This window comes from Pelodiscus sinensis, chromosome 22, assembly GCF_049634645.1.
Source record: "Pelodiscus sinensis isolate JC-2024 chromosome 22, ASM4963464v1, whole genome shotgun sequence".
Classification (NCBI taxonomy): domain Eukaryota; kingdom Metazoa; phylum Chordata; order Testudines; family Trionychidae; genus Pelodiscus; species Pelodiscus sinensis.
Genome location: NC_134732.1, coordinates 21,804,367 through 21,822,454, shown reverse-complemented (window position 1 = coordinate 21,822,454; position 18,088 = coordinate 21,804,367). Strand labels below are relative to the sequence as shown.

Here is an 18,088-nt window from a genome sequence, read left to right as displayed (position 1 = left end):
ATTCTTCTCTTGCAACAATTCCCCTACACAATCTTCTGAAGTTTTCCAAAGGAAATGTAATGTTCAGTTTAACATATGCTGGGTATATCACCATCACTATTACTAGTGCATCTATAATGCAGGCAGTGTGCCCTAGTGGTCAGATCCAGACAAGTATTTAGATAAGTATAATGTCTCACACCATCTCTGTTTGTGACCATGGGCATTTTACTTAAACTTTTTCATGCCTCAGTTTCCTCTGTAACGTTCTTTGAGATCTGTTGATGGAACGCCCTTTATAAAAGAGCGAGGTGGTATTATTTTAATCAACAAAACTCAGTTAAATTAATATTTTTAACTTAATAAAAGAAATGATCCTGTATTGAAATAAGGAAGATGGATTTCATAGCATATGGGATGGCAATGAGGGGGAAATGAGGATGCAAAGGGGATGTTTGGTACATTGTGGAAATTGACACAAGAAGTAGAAAACTCTCATTGCATATCGCTAGATGGGCTGCTTTTTTGGCACACGGATCTCTCGGAAAGGAGACAGACCATCAGGGAAAACTCATCTTAAGAGTTTGGCAGCCTTGGAAAGACAGCACATTTCTCCCGTGCTAGCACTCTTTCAGTGTAAATTATATTCAGCGATGTATTTCCGAAGCTGAATGAGCAGAGGGCTGAAATAGCCTTTGTCAAGCAGTAACTACTTGTCAAAGCTGTCATTCAACTCAAGGGCTGTGTGTAGACTTGCAAGTTTTTCCACAAAATCATCTGCTTTTGCGGAAAAACTTGCCAGCTGTCTACACTGGCCGCTTGAATTTCCGGAAAAACACTGACAATCTCATGTAAAATCATCAATGCTTTTCTGGAAATATTATGCTGTTCCCGTTCGGGCAAAAGTCTTTTTCCGAAAGACTTTTGCACAAAAGGGCCTGCGTAGACAGCATAGTACTGTTTTCCGCAAAAAAGCCCCGATCGCGAAAATTGCAATCAGGACTTTTTTGCAGAAAACCGCGTCTAGATTGGCCACGGATGCTTTTCCGCAAAAAGTGCTTTTGTGGAAAAGCATCCTGCCAATCTAGACGTGTTTTTCCAAAAATACTTTTAACGGAAAACTTTTCCGTTAAAAGCATTTACGGAAAATCATGCCAGTGTAGACGTAGCCAAGGAGTCACAACCACTACCAAAGATACAGGAGAGATTCTCTAGTCTCATGAACCCTGTATGCAAAGTGCATGCTATAGAGTAGGGGTGTTAAGATGTCGTGTAATTGAATAGCTGTGTAACCGCATGGAATCTTAGTGGTTGCACGACTATTCGATAGTCCGTAGGGGCGGGAACCCCATGCTAACCCACGGACCGGTGGCAGCAACACGTGGGTGGGATGTAGGCAGGCGGATCCAGTGCTCGTGGGGAGACAGCTTTTAAGCAAGGCAGGGGGATGCTTGTAAGCCCAGGCTTATCGGTTAATCATGTGGTCGTCCACATGCTGACATCCCTACTGACATCCCTACTATAGAGATTATAAAAACACGGTTTTAGCTGAGCCCTAACCACGCACTAAACAGAAGAAACGTCTCCTTTGCATGGTACAAATGTCACATTTACTTGTCTTTCACGTGGCAGCGCTTTGTATTAAATATTTTTTGAAAAGTGTTCCATTTGCATTAAAAATCATTCTAAAGGCATTAAGAGGAAGAAATTCAGCGTATTAAGCCAGAGTTTCGCAACCTTTTTTTAAATAAAGTACCCCTTTAAAAAAAAATTGTAAGTACTTCCAGTTTTCAGACACACACAATATTTTTTCTACCATTACAATACATTTGTTTAAACAACTTAATCGTAGCCAGGCGGGTGATGAAATGTTTGGGTGTAAAAAATACAAAAATTATCAAACACTGTAAAACTTAAAACAAAATTTCAGTTCTCTCCAAATTTCAGTTGTGTTGACTTACCCCCAAGACGTCTCTCCAGTACCCCTAGGGTACTCGTACCACTGGTTGAGAAACACTGTATTAAGCCATCTCCTGCCTCCAATGCCTAACCCCACCAAAGCACTCTGTGTTCAGAACTGTGGAGAGAGAAAGCGTTGCTGTTTTAAGCATGGAATTTACAAGAAAAATCATTTTTCACTGTCCAGTTGACTTATCGCCACTGTTTTAAAAGAAGCAATTCGCTTCAGATGTGTCACTTCCGCCTCCATTCCACGTACTGGGTCTTGTCCGCTACCAACAGGCCACAACATCTGGGCTGCAAGTACAGCAGGGGAAGATGGATTGATTTTTACTAATCTAGACTCCCGGTACGAATTTGGATAGTTGCTTAGTTTCTCTGTGGCAAAGCTCCTCCTCTATAAACGGCAATAACCCTGTTCCTCTACCCTTTGTCTATTTTGACGGTCAGTTCATTTGGAGTGTCTATTGCTAGGTGTGCAATTCGCACATGTGGGCCCCCAATCTCAGCTGAGCACTCTAAGACAGGGGTGGGCAATCATTTTTGAAGGGGAGCCACTTCACAAATTTCTGAAGTGGTCACGGGCTGCCCAGAAGAACATACCCAGCCCGTGGGAGCTAGGCACCAAATGCCCAGCTTTCAAACCTGGAGTCATCATGAGGCCTTTCTGGCTTCCAAATGTGCCGCCATTGTTCTTTGCTGTCATGGCGATGAGGGTATCACCAGGCAGGGAAATAAACCCTCACATAAAAACTCCACACCATTAAAATTCTCATTCCCCAATGAAACCAATTACGGATGCCACTGCTGGGTAAAAGCAGAGAGGGAACAATACTGCTTTTGACCCAGCACTTTGAGGTGGGTTTTGCTGATTGTGTTATGCCAGCTCTCATCTCTCCTGCCAGCGACACTTAAAGACAGGTAGGAAGCACGATCAGTTTATTGACTTTTTACATCTACAGCATTTCCCGAGAGGCCATCAACAGCTGTTTATTGACAGGCCTGAAACAAGCATCTTCGCTTGGGCTATTCAATTACAATTGCCGTGCCTGTTTGGAATGATTATGACAATCATAAGACAATGTAAAAGAAATGACTTCACTCCCGAGTACTGCAAACCCCACATTGAGCATAATTGGAACCAATTGCAACTGCGATGGTGCAGTCATGGGTTTGATTATTAATGTTTTATAAATACATAAATGAGAGTGCCAATACTGTTTTCATGGAAATGGCTTCGAATGCTAGCATTCATTTGCTCGATAAATAGTTTATAGGGCATTGGAACTTGAAGGAGGAATAGAGGTTTTCAAAATATATTATGGGGGGAGGGGTTTAATGGAAAAAAGATTTTCTTATTAGCTGCTTATTTGCAGAGACAGAATTCAATGACTGCTTTTCGTGCTGACTACCAGCTCGCCAAGATACAAAGTAGAATTTCTCTTTTTTTGAAGACTGAGCTATTAGGTGCAGCCAGGCCAATTCAAACGTAAAGGCTGTGTCTAGACTGACAAGTTTTTCCGCAAAATCATCTGCTTTAGCGGAAAAACTTGCCAGCTGTCTACACTGGCCGCTTGAATTTCTGCAAAAGCACTGACGATCTCATGTAAAATTGTCAGTGCTTTTGCAGAAATACTATGCTGCTCCCGTTGGGCAAAAGTCTTTTTCCGAAAAGCTTTTACGCAAAAGGGCCAGTGTAGACAGCAGAGATTTGTTTTCTGCAAAAAAGCCCCGATGGCGAAAATGGCGATCGGGGCTTTTTTGCGGAAAAGCGCATCTAGATTGGCCACGGATGCTTTTCCACAAAAAGTGCTTTTGCGGAAAAGCGTACTGCCAATCTAGACGCGCTTTACCGAAAATGCTTTTAACGGAAAACTTTTCCATTAAAAGCATTTCCGGAAAATCATGCCAGTGTAGACGTAGCCAAACAGTATTTAAAACTAGGAAACCTTCACTTTCATTAAAACAATAAGGTTGCTGCATACGCTTTACCCCTTTCCCAGAAAACCAAGGGGAAATGTTACATTAATAAACTTTTCACACTCTTTTCTTCTATGAGCCATCTCTCCAATTCTAGGACTTGGAACAGACAAATCTTTAGAGCAGAAGAATTAGCTGGATGGGGAGAGATTATCTTCCTGAAACCCTGTTCATGACAGTCCTTCATTCAGGATTGAAATATCTCCCCAAGGGCTGTTAGCAATGTTACAGTTCCTCTCTGTGCACAGATCTGGGCATTTACCCACCTATTGGGGGTTTATTGGTTACATGAATCAAGAACAATCCAACAGTTCTGGCAAATGGAGGCAATATCACAAGGCCACTCCTAAAGTTTCTAGATAAGCTAACTCACCGACAAACCAACTAATGACACATTAAGTGCATGCAAATGATGCCTTGCAGTTTAATGCTTTCCCAGAATACCGTGGCCAATCCAACACAGCTCAGACAAACTCAACAGAGAGTCAGGACAAACTTCTGCTTACCAGCAAAAATGAACTCAACTTGCCAGCTTGTTTTGTAAGCTCCAGATTGAGGCCAGGTGCACACTGGAGGAAAAAAATCAATGCAAGAGATGCACCTCCAGCTATGCCAATTGCTTAGCTGGAGTCAACGTAGCTTACACTGATTTTCTGGGACAGCCCCATGGCAGGAGGTCAACGAGAGATATACTCCCATTGACTTCCCTTATTCTTCACGACAGCGAGGAGTACCAGCAGAAACTGAGACACCCTCAGCATTCGATTAGAGGGTCTTTACTAGACCTGCTAAATCAAACCCCAGAGGATTGATTGCCAGAGTGACCATTGTCCCACCACATAGCTGGAGTGTCCTGGATGACTAGTTTCCTTTGCCATTCAAGCTGCTCCCTGAAGCAATGCAAATTACCCAGTCATTATCCCAGGACAGATCAGCAGCCCGCACAGGGAAACTGTAGTGCTGGGACAGAACATGCAACAGAAGTGCTAAAACAGCATTGGGAGACCTTAAAAATTGCTGCTGCATCATCCGTCCTGATACAGCCTTAAAGCACAACATGGTTTTTCTGTAACCATGTTGGAAGGCCTGTAGCCAGATTGGAAGGCCTAAACCAAAGCCTTCGTCTGTAGCCAGAGTGGAGAGCTGCAGCCATTAACTGTAAAGCCTGGAGTCACATCCCATCTAAATTGTATTAAAGTGATGTCACACTAGGCTGAGAGAAGAGGACCCCGTGCTAATGGTCCCCACTGTCACTGTCACTGCGCAAAAGGACTTTTGCCTGCGGAAATTTGAGCTGCCAGTGTAGACAGCTGGCAAGTTTTTCCGGACAAGCGGCTGATTTTCCGGAAAAACTGGCCAGTCTAGACACAGCCATAGGGCTGGAAGAGCTTTACCACTTCAGGCAGGAAATTGTCTTGGTGGCGCTGCATTAACCCCAGCTGCTCCCAGGGCATCTGCATATTAAGAGGCAGCATCCTACAGACACACCTTAAAGCGGACACAATCATGCCAGGCAGGCGTGTTAGCGCATTCCTATGCAGGGCTTGTCCCTGGCAGCTGCTCGGTGGGTAGCACGGCTCATCTGGTTTAGCTCTGATACTTGAGTCTCTCCCGCCACTTCCTCTGTGCCAGGCTGTGTGTGAATGGCACCGATGCGCCCTCCCCACCGCCTCTGCTGTCAGGGAGAGAGAACTTTGCTGGGAGAGTTTTAGGAGCTTGACGCCCTGGATCAGAGCCATTTTAGGAGGCAGTGCCCCTCTCCGGGTCAGAAACTGTTCTCTGAAGAATTCTTTAAATTGTAATTAAACCACCCACTAGGAGTCAAGAGGGGAAGAAACGTGGGCGGGCGTGAGTGCGCTGCCGTGAGGGACTGGCAGTACGGAACGCCGCTTGCAGGGATACCAGTGCAGCACAGGCAGGACTGGGAGGCTCACAGTGGCCTTTCTTATCTAGTTCTACGGCAGTTTGGTGCTATGGACCCAGATCCACAAGGCACTTATGTTGAGGGGGGGGGGTGTTGCAAGGGGTTCCTGTCTAATGATCATGGTTCGCTATAGAGGCTGTTCCACATAGTGGCAGTCCTGCCTAGTGGTTGCTGCCTGGCAGGAGCAGGGGAACCAGGTTGGAGTGAGTCTTCTCTACTCCACCAGGTTTCGACTCAGGGCCCCATGAGGTTGTCTTGGCTGCTCACCTGTTTTCATGTGGTATTCAGCTTCCTTGGTCACTTCCTACTCCAGTCCGCTACCCACATGATCCACTGCCCGGCCCTGGGGAACATCACCTTCCGGCTTCTGGTCCGTCTGCTCCGTGAAGTGCTGGGTCCCTTTGTTCACCCTATACTGGCTCTGCTCCCGTCTGCCCTGGGAGCTCCCGGGGCTCGTCCTGCTCCCTGACTTGCCAGCCCCAGACTAAGCTGCCTGGCTGGCTCTTAATGTCTCCTCCAGTCTGAGCATGTTGAACAAGTGCACAAGGCACCTATCTCTGTGACTGGGGGAGGCTGCTGGGGGGCTCCTGCCTCCGAAGGGGTTCACACGTTCAATTGACAGTGAGCCACAAAACTCACCAGGGCTTGTAACCCTCACCAGATCCAAAAGCAGCTATGCAGAGGCCAAAGGTGAATCCACCAAGCCACCCGACCCCTAGGTCTTACCCCTATCGTTGAACCTGCAGAAATCCAGGCCTGGCCAACTCAGAACTCACGCAGTGGAAAGCAGAAAGGGGAGATTTGTCCCTTTCCCTGTGAAAAGATTGTTTAATCATCCGTTTCCTACAAAGGCACTTGCCTCCTTCTTGGCGTAGCACCAGCTCACGCATCAGAGGCAGCTGCCCTACCGTTCCCACGGGATTATCCAAGAACAAGGACCAGCAATAGAATCCGAATCCATTAGGCCACTCTCAGTGCCAGAAGGTGACCTGAATGGGCCATAATCCTTGATGCCCTTTATTCAAATCTGACGAAAGAAACCTCTCTCTCTCGAGGTGCTTCCGCTCTGAAATAAAAGCATCTGTCAAAGACACATTACAGACCTTGTCAAGCAGGCACTCAAGTCTCACTGGGAGGAAAACCACCATCTTTAACCACCGGCCTTACTAATTCTTGGGTTGTCTGACACATTCCTGCAGCTGATTGGCAAGAGCCGACGGGAGTATTATTGCTGTTCTTGAACTCCCCGCCAGCGACAGTCAAAACGTACTGAAAGGATCAGAGACAGAATGCCAGAAACCATCACCAGTCTGAAAAAAAAATTGCGGCAGGGAATCTAGAACCATACGGAGGGGCATGAAATCCTAAACTTACCCTGATCCTTGAGAAATCCTTTCATTAGATTGTGTTTCTCCCATGCTGGGTGAGGTTCGTCCCTGGTGCAAGCAGGCGCAGTTCTGGGGCAAATTTAGTCCAAATTCACGCAGCAAAGTAAGAGACTCCCAAAGAGCCAGGGCATGGCAGTACCCACCCCTATAATCTGCAAGGAGGGCAAGTCAAGAGCCTGCCTTATACAGCCAAATAATGACTATTTTTCCTAATTGCCATTTGAATTCTCTAGACAGAGTTGGGCATGCTATAGAATGTCGTCTTAGTATTAAATAAGGCTATTAACCCTTATGCTGTGCTTTGCATGCGTAGATCTTGAGACAGACACAAAAGTATAGTTACCTTCGGGCTAGAAGCCGGCACCCCCGGAGCGCCAAACCCACTTGTGACACTGACTCAGACAAGTGACTTAGGGTGTGTCTAGACTACAGGGTTTTGTCGACAAAGGTGGATTTGTCTCGACAAAACTATACCTGCGTCCACACTGCTGCTGTGTTCTGTCGACGTAACGTCGACAAAACTCAGCAGCTTTGTTGACATATGTAAACCTCGTTCTACGAGGAATAACGCCTTTTGTCGACAGAGTTCTGTCGATAGAAGGCATTATTGCATCTACACTGTCCTTTGCGTCCACACTGTTATGTCGACAAAGCAGCTTGCTTTGTCAACAGAACTGGATGTCGTCTAGACACTTTGTCGACAGAAGCTTTGTCAACAGTTTCTGTCGACAGAACCCTGTAGTCTAGACGTACCCTTAGAGTGCCGTCTCCATTGGAAAATAACTCTCTAATAGAGTGAAGATGGGCTCCCCTTTGTGTGCGTCAGTGGAAGCAGAGACCTTTGCTCATTTTGAAAGTAAAAGGACATGGGTGTTCCCGCTCCTGGCGCTAGGAAGTGGTTTCCATCATATCCAGGGTTTACACTTTTGACCGATGGCTGTCAGTAACCCAGCCCTGGGATCTGAAAGTCAAGCTGGGGGGTTCTTACTGGTGAGACTGTATGAAGAAGTAACACAGGGCCTGCCATCAGCGCCTCTTCTGAAAAGCCCACCGGCATCGACAGGTTAGCACAGGTAACGGAAGGCAGACTCGGGCTCTACAGCGGCAACTGGCGTAACCACTCGCTTGAGGGTGCACGAGCCAGAACAGAATCCAGCTCCCTCACCTGATACTTTGTGGCCCGGCAGGATCAACAGGTATAACCTCCCCTTCCCCCTTCACTGCCTTACTTTTTTACTTGCTGAAATCAGCAGGTCTGACTGACTGTGCCCAGAAAACAGATCTGAGGAGTAAGAAGGGGCCTGGGTACACTCACTCGGAGTATAACTAGACCTCTGTGCCTCAGTTTCCCTATAAACGGGGACAGCAAAAGGGGATGCATCCATCTGATAGAGGCTTTTTGGGGATTAAGTAGTTAATAGTTGGACAGTGCTTTGAAGACTGGAAGTGCTCAAAAATACTCGGAAGCACACAGCTTTAGCCTTTCCCATGGTCCCTTCCTCCCGTTTACTTTCTTGCACGTACAAGCACCAGAAAGACATCCCCTAATTTAAAATGCTTTCCATTTTCCACTCCCCTCCTCCTCTGCAAACCGTGCCTCATTCTGCTCCGAGATAGAATACATAATAGGCCTAATTAAACAGCAATTCACCGGGGGGGGGGGGGGGGGTGATGATGAAGGAATCATTCGCTACAGCACTTTTGGGGAGATCCATCAGCGCAGCTTGTTACAACGTGAAAACACATTTCACAACACACCGGTATTTTGAGACTCTGAACACAGGGCTTGTTGTTCCTGCCCCACCGCCGTTCGCCTGTGCGCCTCATAACCTTACGCAGGGGTACCGTGGTCAGTGACTCAGGACACCAGGCAGCTGTTGGAAAGTGCAAATCATCAAGGCTTCTGACCACACTGCCTCCTCCCTCCCCCCAAAAATACACCTGTGGGAAAAGCTCTTCGGAATTCCACCGGCCCAGACGTTCTCCTGGATGTCTAGGAGCATGGGAACAATCGGGAGGGATGGTGAGAGCCATCAGGTGGCTCAGCTAGCAACAGGGGGAATGGAGGGCAAAGTTAACCTTTGTTGCCCTGAGCAACTAGATATCCACACCTCGCCCCCGCATTAGCATAAAGGAAGTTAAGATCTTGCCAGTCCTTCCTTGCAGGCTTTCCAGGGGCTACTGTTGAATCTGGCTAATAGGCCAAACATTAAGTCTATGCACAGACGCACTGAAGAGGGCCAAGTGAAGCCCAGGTGAACTTTACAGTCAAATCAAAGCCAATGGGGTGGGGGGAAAAGAGGTGGTTAAGAAGGGGGAGAGAACCCCATCAATTCTCTCTCATGTCTAATGGCCCATGGCAAACCAGGGCACCAGCAGGAAGAGAAACAGGCCGGAGCCGGCGGTGCCTGTAAGCGGGGCAGCCACGCAGGAGAGTAGTAAATGCCCACCAGCGGATTGGCAACGCGCCCACAGTCAGCAGCGCGCGTTTCCACTGGGGGGGGGGTGCACATCCCATTTATGCTGCACCTGGAAGGAAAAAATGAGAGGGATCATTGGCCAAAGCATCCCAGCTTTTTCCGGAGTCAGTTTTCCCTTCCCCCTCTCGGACACTGTCGCAAAACCCCACAAAAGCGGGCGGGGGGGGGGGGGAACCTGACCGTGACTCAGAGATGACTGAGCAGGGAGGCAGCCTACCACTGCACTGGAGTTTGCCACTCCGGATTTACAGAGTCGTGATCTAGTGGGACTGAACAAGGGCTTAGACTCCAGGAATTACCGACGGCTAATCTCGGCTCTGACACCAATTTACCGTGCAGTCACAGGCTGAGTTTCCCCATCTATACCACAAGAGATGCTTCTTTGGCCTACTTTGCAGGGGACTTTAGGGCAGGTAAACATTTGCAAAGCACTACGAACCGTAACAGCCAGGGTGATGCCCCATTGCAGTACCAATAGTCATATCAGCATGGGGAATGTCCTAGGGCAACAGTTTTCAAACGTCTTAGGCTGTGTTTCTCCCATGCCCCTCCCATCTGAAATAGGGTCATCAAATGCCTATGAAAATGGGACAGGGTGGGAGGGAAGGTCTTGAAAAGGAGAACATGATGCGTCATCCACCTTTACAGGACTTTTTCTCATATACCCTCCGACAAGAGTTTGCGTAACCCAGTGATCCTTTTTCCAAGCCTGGGGCAAAAAGTTCTGCACAGAAACAAGACTCATGAGGATTAAAGAAGCAAGCACAAGACAGAACGGTAGGGAGGTGGGCGTACAAGGTCTAGAGGCCTTCTGATTGGCACCAAATTCCTAGGTGGGCGAACACCCTTCTTCCTGCACTAGGGTAACTACGTGCTTCCGGCCACCTGACAAACGGCCGTATGAAGTCTTTGGGTTTGTTCAGTTTTTGGCCAATTTGTGAAGCCAGATGCTCACAAACAACCCTCCAATAAAAAAGCAGGGCACACGCCCCAGAGCTCAAACAAACCAACAGCAAAGCAGCATGTACACTTGCTAAGAGAAGCCTTAATTTTATAAGGGGACACTTCAGTCTGGAAGGATTTTCATTTAATTAAGGAAAAATTCCCAACTTTGCCTCCTACTCTCAATCCTTCAGGTTCTTCTTTTCCCTAAATCTTTGATTTTACACACTAAAAGATGCTTTGTCCCTAGGGTCAGCTTGAGCACACTCACTTGGAACGCATACAAGCTTGCTTTGGGCAAACACAAGTTACTGGGCTCAATACTGGGGTAAGCAGGTGAAATGTCATGGCCTGTGTTATAGAGCAGGGGTCAGATTAGATGATTTAATGATCCTCACTCACAGCATCCTCCAGCCGGGACTCCGGGCCCAGCCGGAACATCTACCCTGCAAATAAACAGCCCCTTAGCCAGAGCCCTGCAAGCCTGAGTGAGCTGACAGGGACCAGTTGCAAGCTTTTAATTGCAGCACAGACATAGCTTTAAGGTATTTTACAGCTGCTTATGCAACAATCCCAACCATCCTTCCTGGACTTGGCTCCTTAGAGCCTCATCGTCACATGAGCCAAACCCTGACGCGCTCTCCCATTCTCTGGCCAGCGTAACAAAGCACCACTTTGCTTTCCTTTTATCTCCAGCCCCCTATCTGCTCTCATACATCTCTGGGGTCTTACCTTTGCTTTCCATTGACAGCCTTTCTGCTTTTCATTATGAAGTGCTGCCCTCTGCAGGTCATGTCTCAAATCACACGCCCATTCTTTTTCTGCCCTTTCAGCAAGACGCAGACGGCCAGGGTGTATTCTGAGTTACCGACGCCTGGGTGCCTGAATTGCAAGTGATAGAAATGTAGCCGTGTTAGTCTGGGGTAGTTGAAGCAAAATGCAGGACAATGTAGCAGTTTAAAGACTAACAAGATGGTTTATTAGATGAGCTTTCGTGGGCCAGACCCACTTCCTCAGATAAAATAGTGGAAGAAAGTAGTCAACCATATATACCAAAGGATACAATTAAAAAAAATGAACAAATATGAAAAGGACAAATCACATTGCAGAAGAGAAGGGGGATGCGGGGGGGTGGGAAGGGGGAGGAAGGAAGGTAAGTGTCTGTGAATTGCTGATATTAAAGGTAGGGAGAGTGGGATGTTTGTGAGTTAATGGTATTACAGGTGATAATTGGGGAAACTGTCTTGGTAATGGGTGAGAAAGTTCAAATTCTTGTTAAGTCCTTGTTGGCAAGTGTCGAATTTTAACATGAATGACAGTTCAGAGGATTCCCTTTCAAGTGCAGATGTAAAAGGTCTTTGTAGCAGAATGCAGGTGGCTAAGTCATTTAGACAGTGTCCTTTCTGGTTAAAGTGGCAAGAAACTGTTTTCTCTTTGTGATCTTGTCTGATATCTGTTTTGTGGGCATTAATCCTTTGGCGAAGTGTCTGAGATGTTTGTCCAATGTACATAGCAGACGGACACTTTCGGCACATGATAGCATAGATTATATTTCTGGATGCGCAGGAATATGTGTTCTTGATCTTATAACTCACTTGGTTAGGTCCAATAATGGTATCAGCAGAATGAATATGTGGACAAAGTTGGCAACGGGGTTTGTTGCAAGGGAAGGTACCAGGGTTGGTATTAGTGTGAATTGCAAGGAGAGCAGTAAGTCATGTACAGTGGTGGTGCTCACGAAGGCAATTAATTTAGATTGCAGAAAGTGGAGCTCATGAGCGAGAGATGCTATTTTCTATGCAAGTAATGTTCCAGGAAGTCTTCAATTCGCCCTCTACCAAAAAATCAAGTCAATCCATCCCCAAATGTCATAGTCATTTTCCGTGTGTGTAGGCATGCCATATGGAGCTAGAGAAACACACAGAAGAGCCTGACCAAAAGAAGCCTTTCATCAAACAGTACTCAAAGTCAGAGCCGCATTATGACTTTCATGGGCCCTACACACTTTTGCCTTCCTCCATAATAATATCAATATTAAAAATTATTTTTGATATAACTTTAAATACTTCCATTTTTTTCCGTTTTAGGCAAAATTTAATAGATTTTCACAGGCCCTAAAAGTTTCATTTTTTTCTGATGTGAGAAAACAAGTAACACATTTTCTTCGACCCTAAAAGTTCATTTTTTCCCTTCCGATTTTAAAGGAAATTAAAACATTTTTGTGGGCCCCAAGCACGGTGCCTACTGTGCCTAATGGATAAGTCAGCCCTGCTCAAAGTAGTAGTTTTGGGGACTTAACACATAGGAGTGAACCAGGCCAGACAGGGTCATGGTACCTAGTTCATGCTTTAAGGAACTTTAATGCCACTGGAAGGATTCGAGTTTCTGGAAGGTTTGAAGCAACTTAAGAGAGTTGGAGAGTTAAGAGCTGTCAAGATGTTAATACATAGGATGGCTTACTTTTGTTCTTTTGGGTTTCTGCTCTCTCAAGAGCAGCCTGAGCTGGAAAAATCAGCATTCGCTTTGTTCAGATGGTATTAATGAGAAATGGTACCAAATTGTTGGAGAGTTAATTATTTCAAAGTCAAATTCCTCCCACAGATGCATCTCCTATTGTCTTCACTAGGAACTGCTTCCATGCCTCAGAGCACAGAATTTGGCTCAGAGTTAATAAGTGAGGCTTACTGGTTAAGGTTAACCAGTGGGGGCTGGAGCAGCTCCCCACTTGCCATGGGCAGGGGACTGCTCCAGCCCCACAGGAGGCATGCCACAGATAGAGGCTGCTCCAGCCAGGCTGAGGGCCACTCCAATTCAGCAGTGAGGCCAGCTCAACTCTCCTGCCCCCGGTTAGCCAGTTAGACAATTAAATGGGATTTTACATCCCAGATACTGCTGGCTTTTATAGGGTGTAGGAAGCCTGCCCCAGCCAATGCCAACTACCTAAAGGTTATAGCCATGTTGCACATCCCCAATACGTAGAGCTGAGTGAGAAAACAAGTCTTTGCAGAGGACATGACAACACCCTATGTTGGCTACGGCTGACAGAAGGCTGGCTATTGTTACCCTTATGAGAAGCATCATGCCACGAACACAAATTGCTGAGTAGGGATGTGAAGGGTTAATGGGTGATGTTTACTGGCTCGGATTAACCGGTGGGGCTGGAGCAACTCCCCAGCTGCCATGGGCAGGGGGGCAGCTACAGCCCCCCAGGCAGGACCGGGCGCATCAGAAGCAGTGACTTCTGTGGACCACCTGAGCAGTCTCGCCTGTGACGCACCCAGCCTCCCCTCTTTAATTGGTTAACCAGCTAAACAGGATTTTACATCCCTACTGCTGACATTTTATTTGTGTCTTACAGAAACAGCAGCAGCAGAGGCCCCTGAACGCCACTCCGGGACTCTGGCTCGGTGTTACTCACCATCATCTTAGTCACCAGCTCCACTTTGTGTTCGAGGTACTCTCCAAGCACTGATCCCGCCCAGTGTGAGAAGCCAAGCTCACAAAACCCAGTGATAAAACAAGAACAGAAGCTGTTCCCACACTTGGACATTTATGTCAAGGGCTCCAAGGTCCAGTAATAACGAAGATGGAGAGCTTTTTTCACTACGAAAAGCAACAACCACACAAAGCTTACAAACCAGCTGGGCAAATCTTACCAACCACATCAGCTTGTTTATAGAAGCAAGCACCAATATGACCGAATGTTCACAATGCATTTCCACAACAGCACGATGTGCCTTTCATCCACTCATCCTCCACAGACCCAGTATCGATCACCGCAGCAGAGTAATCACGTACAAATGATTTCCTCTAAACATAAAAGCCACTCAAGTTGGGCAAATATAAACACAACTTTATTGTGTTAGTGCCAGTGTAGCTTGATCTGCTTTACAATATTAAATGCCAATGTTGCTTTATTTTTAGGAAGGGGGTACCTTTTAGAGGGTAAATATATTTCTATTCAGGTTCCCCCCCCCCCCCAACAAAAAAATTAATAAAGAGAATGGCTAGAATTTAATTAATTTGGGTTTTATGCAGCTGCAACATGCCGATTGTTCTGGATTGTATTTCATTTCACAGTCTGGAGAAGTAAAAGGCACGATGGATCTGGTTACAGGCAGGTAACCTTAGCCTGATAGAGCTACGTACAACACTGCCTCTTCAGTTTTAGACGTGGAAATATTGCTTATAAATGTAAAATAGAATCACATCTGAAAAGGCTCCTGTGATCCTGACAGCACACTGAATTCACTGGTAACATGCAGGTAAGTGCTTTCTATCATTCAGCTACAGTACAGTCTGAAGGGAGACAGCTTAGACTTGCAAACATTGCACTGGGTCGTCAGCTACAATTGTGCAAATGGAATGCGCTGACTCCGTCCTAATGAATGTGCCAAAAGTAAAGTAATCAAGGAGTCGGTTAATTGTAATTATTCATGCTGGAAACCATGACTACAAAAGGCAAGCCTGTATTACTAACTACCGCTTGTACGATTGTGTTAAACTAAGAGATTCAACTCTAAAATGATAAATGATTATCCCAAGGTAAATGGCCAAAGCCCCATCACTTGGGATATTGAAAAGGAGACCAAGGGAAACATTAACAGATATACAGTAGGACACAGTGCTAATTAGTAGAGAGATAGTCTTGATGAAATGATCAATTTCTTTCAACTCCAATTCCTGGCACTCTAAATGAAAACAAGACTCTCTAATTAAAAAGTTGCAGAGCCTTTTCTCTTTATTTCACAATAATTCTTCAAGTTACAGGTCATTTAAATGTCACAGACGCTGCTAAAAGCTTTTAAAATGATCAAACACATGCCGAGCATGTTGTGTAATCTCTTGGGAAATTAGGAAAATGGACACCAATAAATTAGAATTACATTAACATGCACGCGCATATATATATATATATATATATATATATATATATATATATATATATATATATATATATATATATATGTATGTTACTACCATTACCATATGTTGAATAGAATGGGCCTGACTAAAAGGCTGCTTATATCACTTTTCATATGTGGATTATTAGCCCTTTACAAAATGTGGGCATCATGCCTGGTTTCACAAAAATAAAAACCAAAGAGGAAAAGGAATTTGACCAGAATAGCAGAGAAACAGAAGCAGGCTGCCTTGACTCCACACTAGTCCAGTATCTTTTGAAATGATTACCTTTATCATCAGTTAGAGATAGAACTGAATGTCTGTCTCTTCGCCAGGTGATGTTCTGCAGGCTTCGGACACACCAATGGTGTTTTATTATATTCAACATCATGCTTTTCCATTCTCTGCTGTTTGGAGGAGATTTACTGGAGAAATACTTTCTACGTTCACTACCTGTTACCTACACGGACATGAAAATTCTCCAAATCAGGGAGAAGGCCAGAAAATTAGACATGGATCCACTAAAGACCAATATCTCCAAGTCTTTTATCATCAGCAGCTCAGAGGTGTGCTCACATCAAGAGGTATTTCTACTTACTATTGTGTCCAGCAGCCCAGCAAACAGGACAAGGCGTAACCTGATCAGACAAACATGGGGGAATGTGACAGGCATCAGGGGGTATGCTGTGCTTATTTTGTTTGCTTTAGGAAAGCCAGTTTCAGAAGCCATGCAGTTAGATATCAGTGAAGAGTCTCAAAACCATGGAGACATCATTGAAGGAAACTTCCTTGATTCTTCTGAGAATCAGACACTGAAGATTGTGATGAGCATGGAGTGGACTCTAGCGTTCTGTTCCAATGCAAAATTTCTTCTCAAAACCGATGAAGAAATATTTGTCAACATTGCAAGTTTGGCTGACTACTTGCTTAATTTAAAAACACATCTTGAGGATATTTACATTGGAAGGGTCATTCATCAAGAGGTGCCTGACAGAGACCCTCAAAGCAAAGGCTTTGTTTCTCTCAGTCAATATCAAGAACAATATTACCCCGATTACTGTAGTGGAACAGCTTTTGTAATTTCCCAGGATGTTGTTCGGAAGATATATGTTGTTGCCAAGGAAACAATACTTTTGGTTCCTCCTGATGTCTTTGTTGGAATCTGTGCTAAGAATGCTGGCATCATACCCATTCAGAGTTCTAGATTTTCTGGGAAAAAGCACATTAGATACAATCGATGTTGCTACAAATTCATTTTCACTTCTTCCGGAATGGAAGATGATGAGATACTTAAAGAATGGAGGGAGATAAGTGATGGAAAAGACTGCACTTTACTGGAAACTTATTATGGGTTGGTGTCCTGCAGAGTCTTGACCTACTTTGACAAGTTTAAACATTTTAACATAGAAACAATAAAAAATGAGGCTTTCCGTTTTACCAATTAACAGTTATTTTTGATCTGTGAAGAAACTCTATACTTGCCATGTCTTTATTAGAAAGTTTATCTTTTTTCAACTTTTGCTTTGAATATTTCCCCTCAAGGTTAGTTTTTAATAGGAATGTTTTTAACAGTGAATTATCCCTAAAGCAGGGCTACTCAACACGCAGCCCAGGGGCTGCCTGCGGCCCACGGCCCTTTTGTTTGCACCAATCAGGTGGGAGCCAAAACAAAAAAGTAGTCAATAGAATGGTCTTCTATTGATATGCGTTTTAGTAGTTAAATTCCTGGACTGTCATTGCTTATTAAAAGTGCTGTCATGTGGGTGGATATCAGGTAAATATTGCATTTTATTAATATCAGCAGAACTGACTTAAATGGGGGCCCGTGTGTTGTGTAGTCTTGCCTTATCTCTGTATTCATGCCTATCAGTGTGGCGCCCAGGGCTTCCAAAGTTGAGTAGCCCTGCCCCAAAGGATGAATTTTAGTTCAGTGCTTTAGTTGGATGTACTTTTTTCACATAAAGAATGTAGAACTGCATGCAATTCTGGTTTTCTAAAGTAAAAATTTTAAATTGTTGTGTATCAACTGTTTTATCACGTCATTTAGCTTGCATTTCTAGGCAGCAACTACTTCTATAGTTTTGATTCAATTTGAATGAGTGACGAATCATTACTATCCCCGACTACTTTGCAAAGTACAGGAATCATATTGCTCTCCCATGAAACGTAGCCACTTCTGCACCTGGTTAACAACATAGGACTATAATAAATAGAATATCCCATTGAAATGACCAAGGGAACAGCTTGATAAGCAGATTTTACATAGGCAACCCGACCTAACTCTCTTGTAAAACTGCCCTGTATTTAATGATTACCAGTAGTCATGACCTCCGTTTACATTTCATTCAGAAGACATACTTGCAGAAACTCTGTGCCCCAACAATATTATGCTGGAACATTCGGGTCATTACTGAATTAGCAGTAAAAACTCCACTGCAACCACTTTCTGTAAAGCCTTGTTTCTTTGGAAGTCTCTCATCCAAGTACTGGCCAATCCAGCTCATTCTCTGGGTACTGACAAGAGGACAGCC

At 45.0% G+C, this 18,088-nt stretch overlaps 1 protein-coding gene and 1 long non-coding RNA gene across 3 annotated transcripts in view; one reads left to right on the top strand and one right to left on the bottom strand.

Moving 5' to 3' along the window:
• Positions 1-7,558, bottom strand: part of LOC112545419 (uncharacterized) — a 29,163-nt gene extending 21,605 nt beyond the window's left edge. Inside the window, exons 1-3 of one of the 2 annotated variants that reach the window (XR_012897224.1) lie at positions 7,217-7,558; positions 5,407-7,111; positions 1,941-2,056 (exon numbers count right to left, since the gene is read on the bottom strand). This is a non-coding gene — a long non-coding RNA (uncharacterized LOC112545419). Of the gene's footprint in view, positions 1-1,940; positions 2,057-5,406 lie in introns of both variants that reach the window. The other variant, XR_012897223.1, reaches the window with a different exon arrangement.
• An 8,337-nt stretch (positions 7,559-15,895) lies between these two features.
• B3GALT9 (beta-1,3-galactosyltransferase 9) lies at positions 15,896-17,002 on the top strand. Its single transcript, XM_014572355.3, has one exon. The coding sequence runs from the start codon at positions 15,896-15,898 to the stop codon at positions 17,000-17,002; it is 1,107 nt and encodes a 368-aa protein (XP_014427841.3).
• The last annotated feature ends 1,086 nt before the right edge of the window (positions 17,003-18,088 follow it).

What these genes read in the sequence shown, in the direction of transcription:
- B3GALT9 (XM_014572355.3), top strand. Translation starts at nt 15,896, where the DNA reads ATGTTCTGCAGGCTTCGGACACACCAATGGTGTTTTATTATATTCAAC.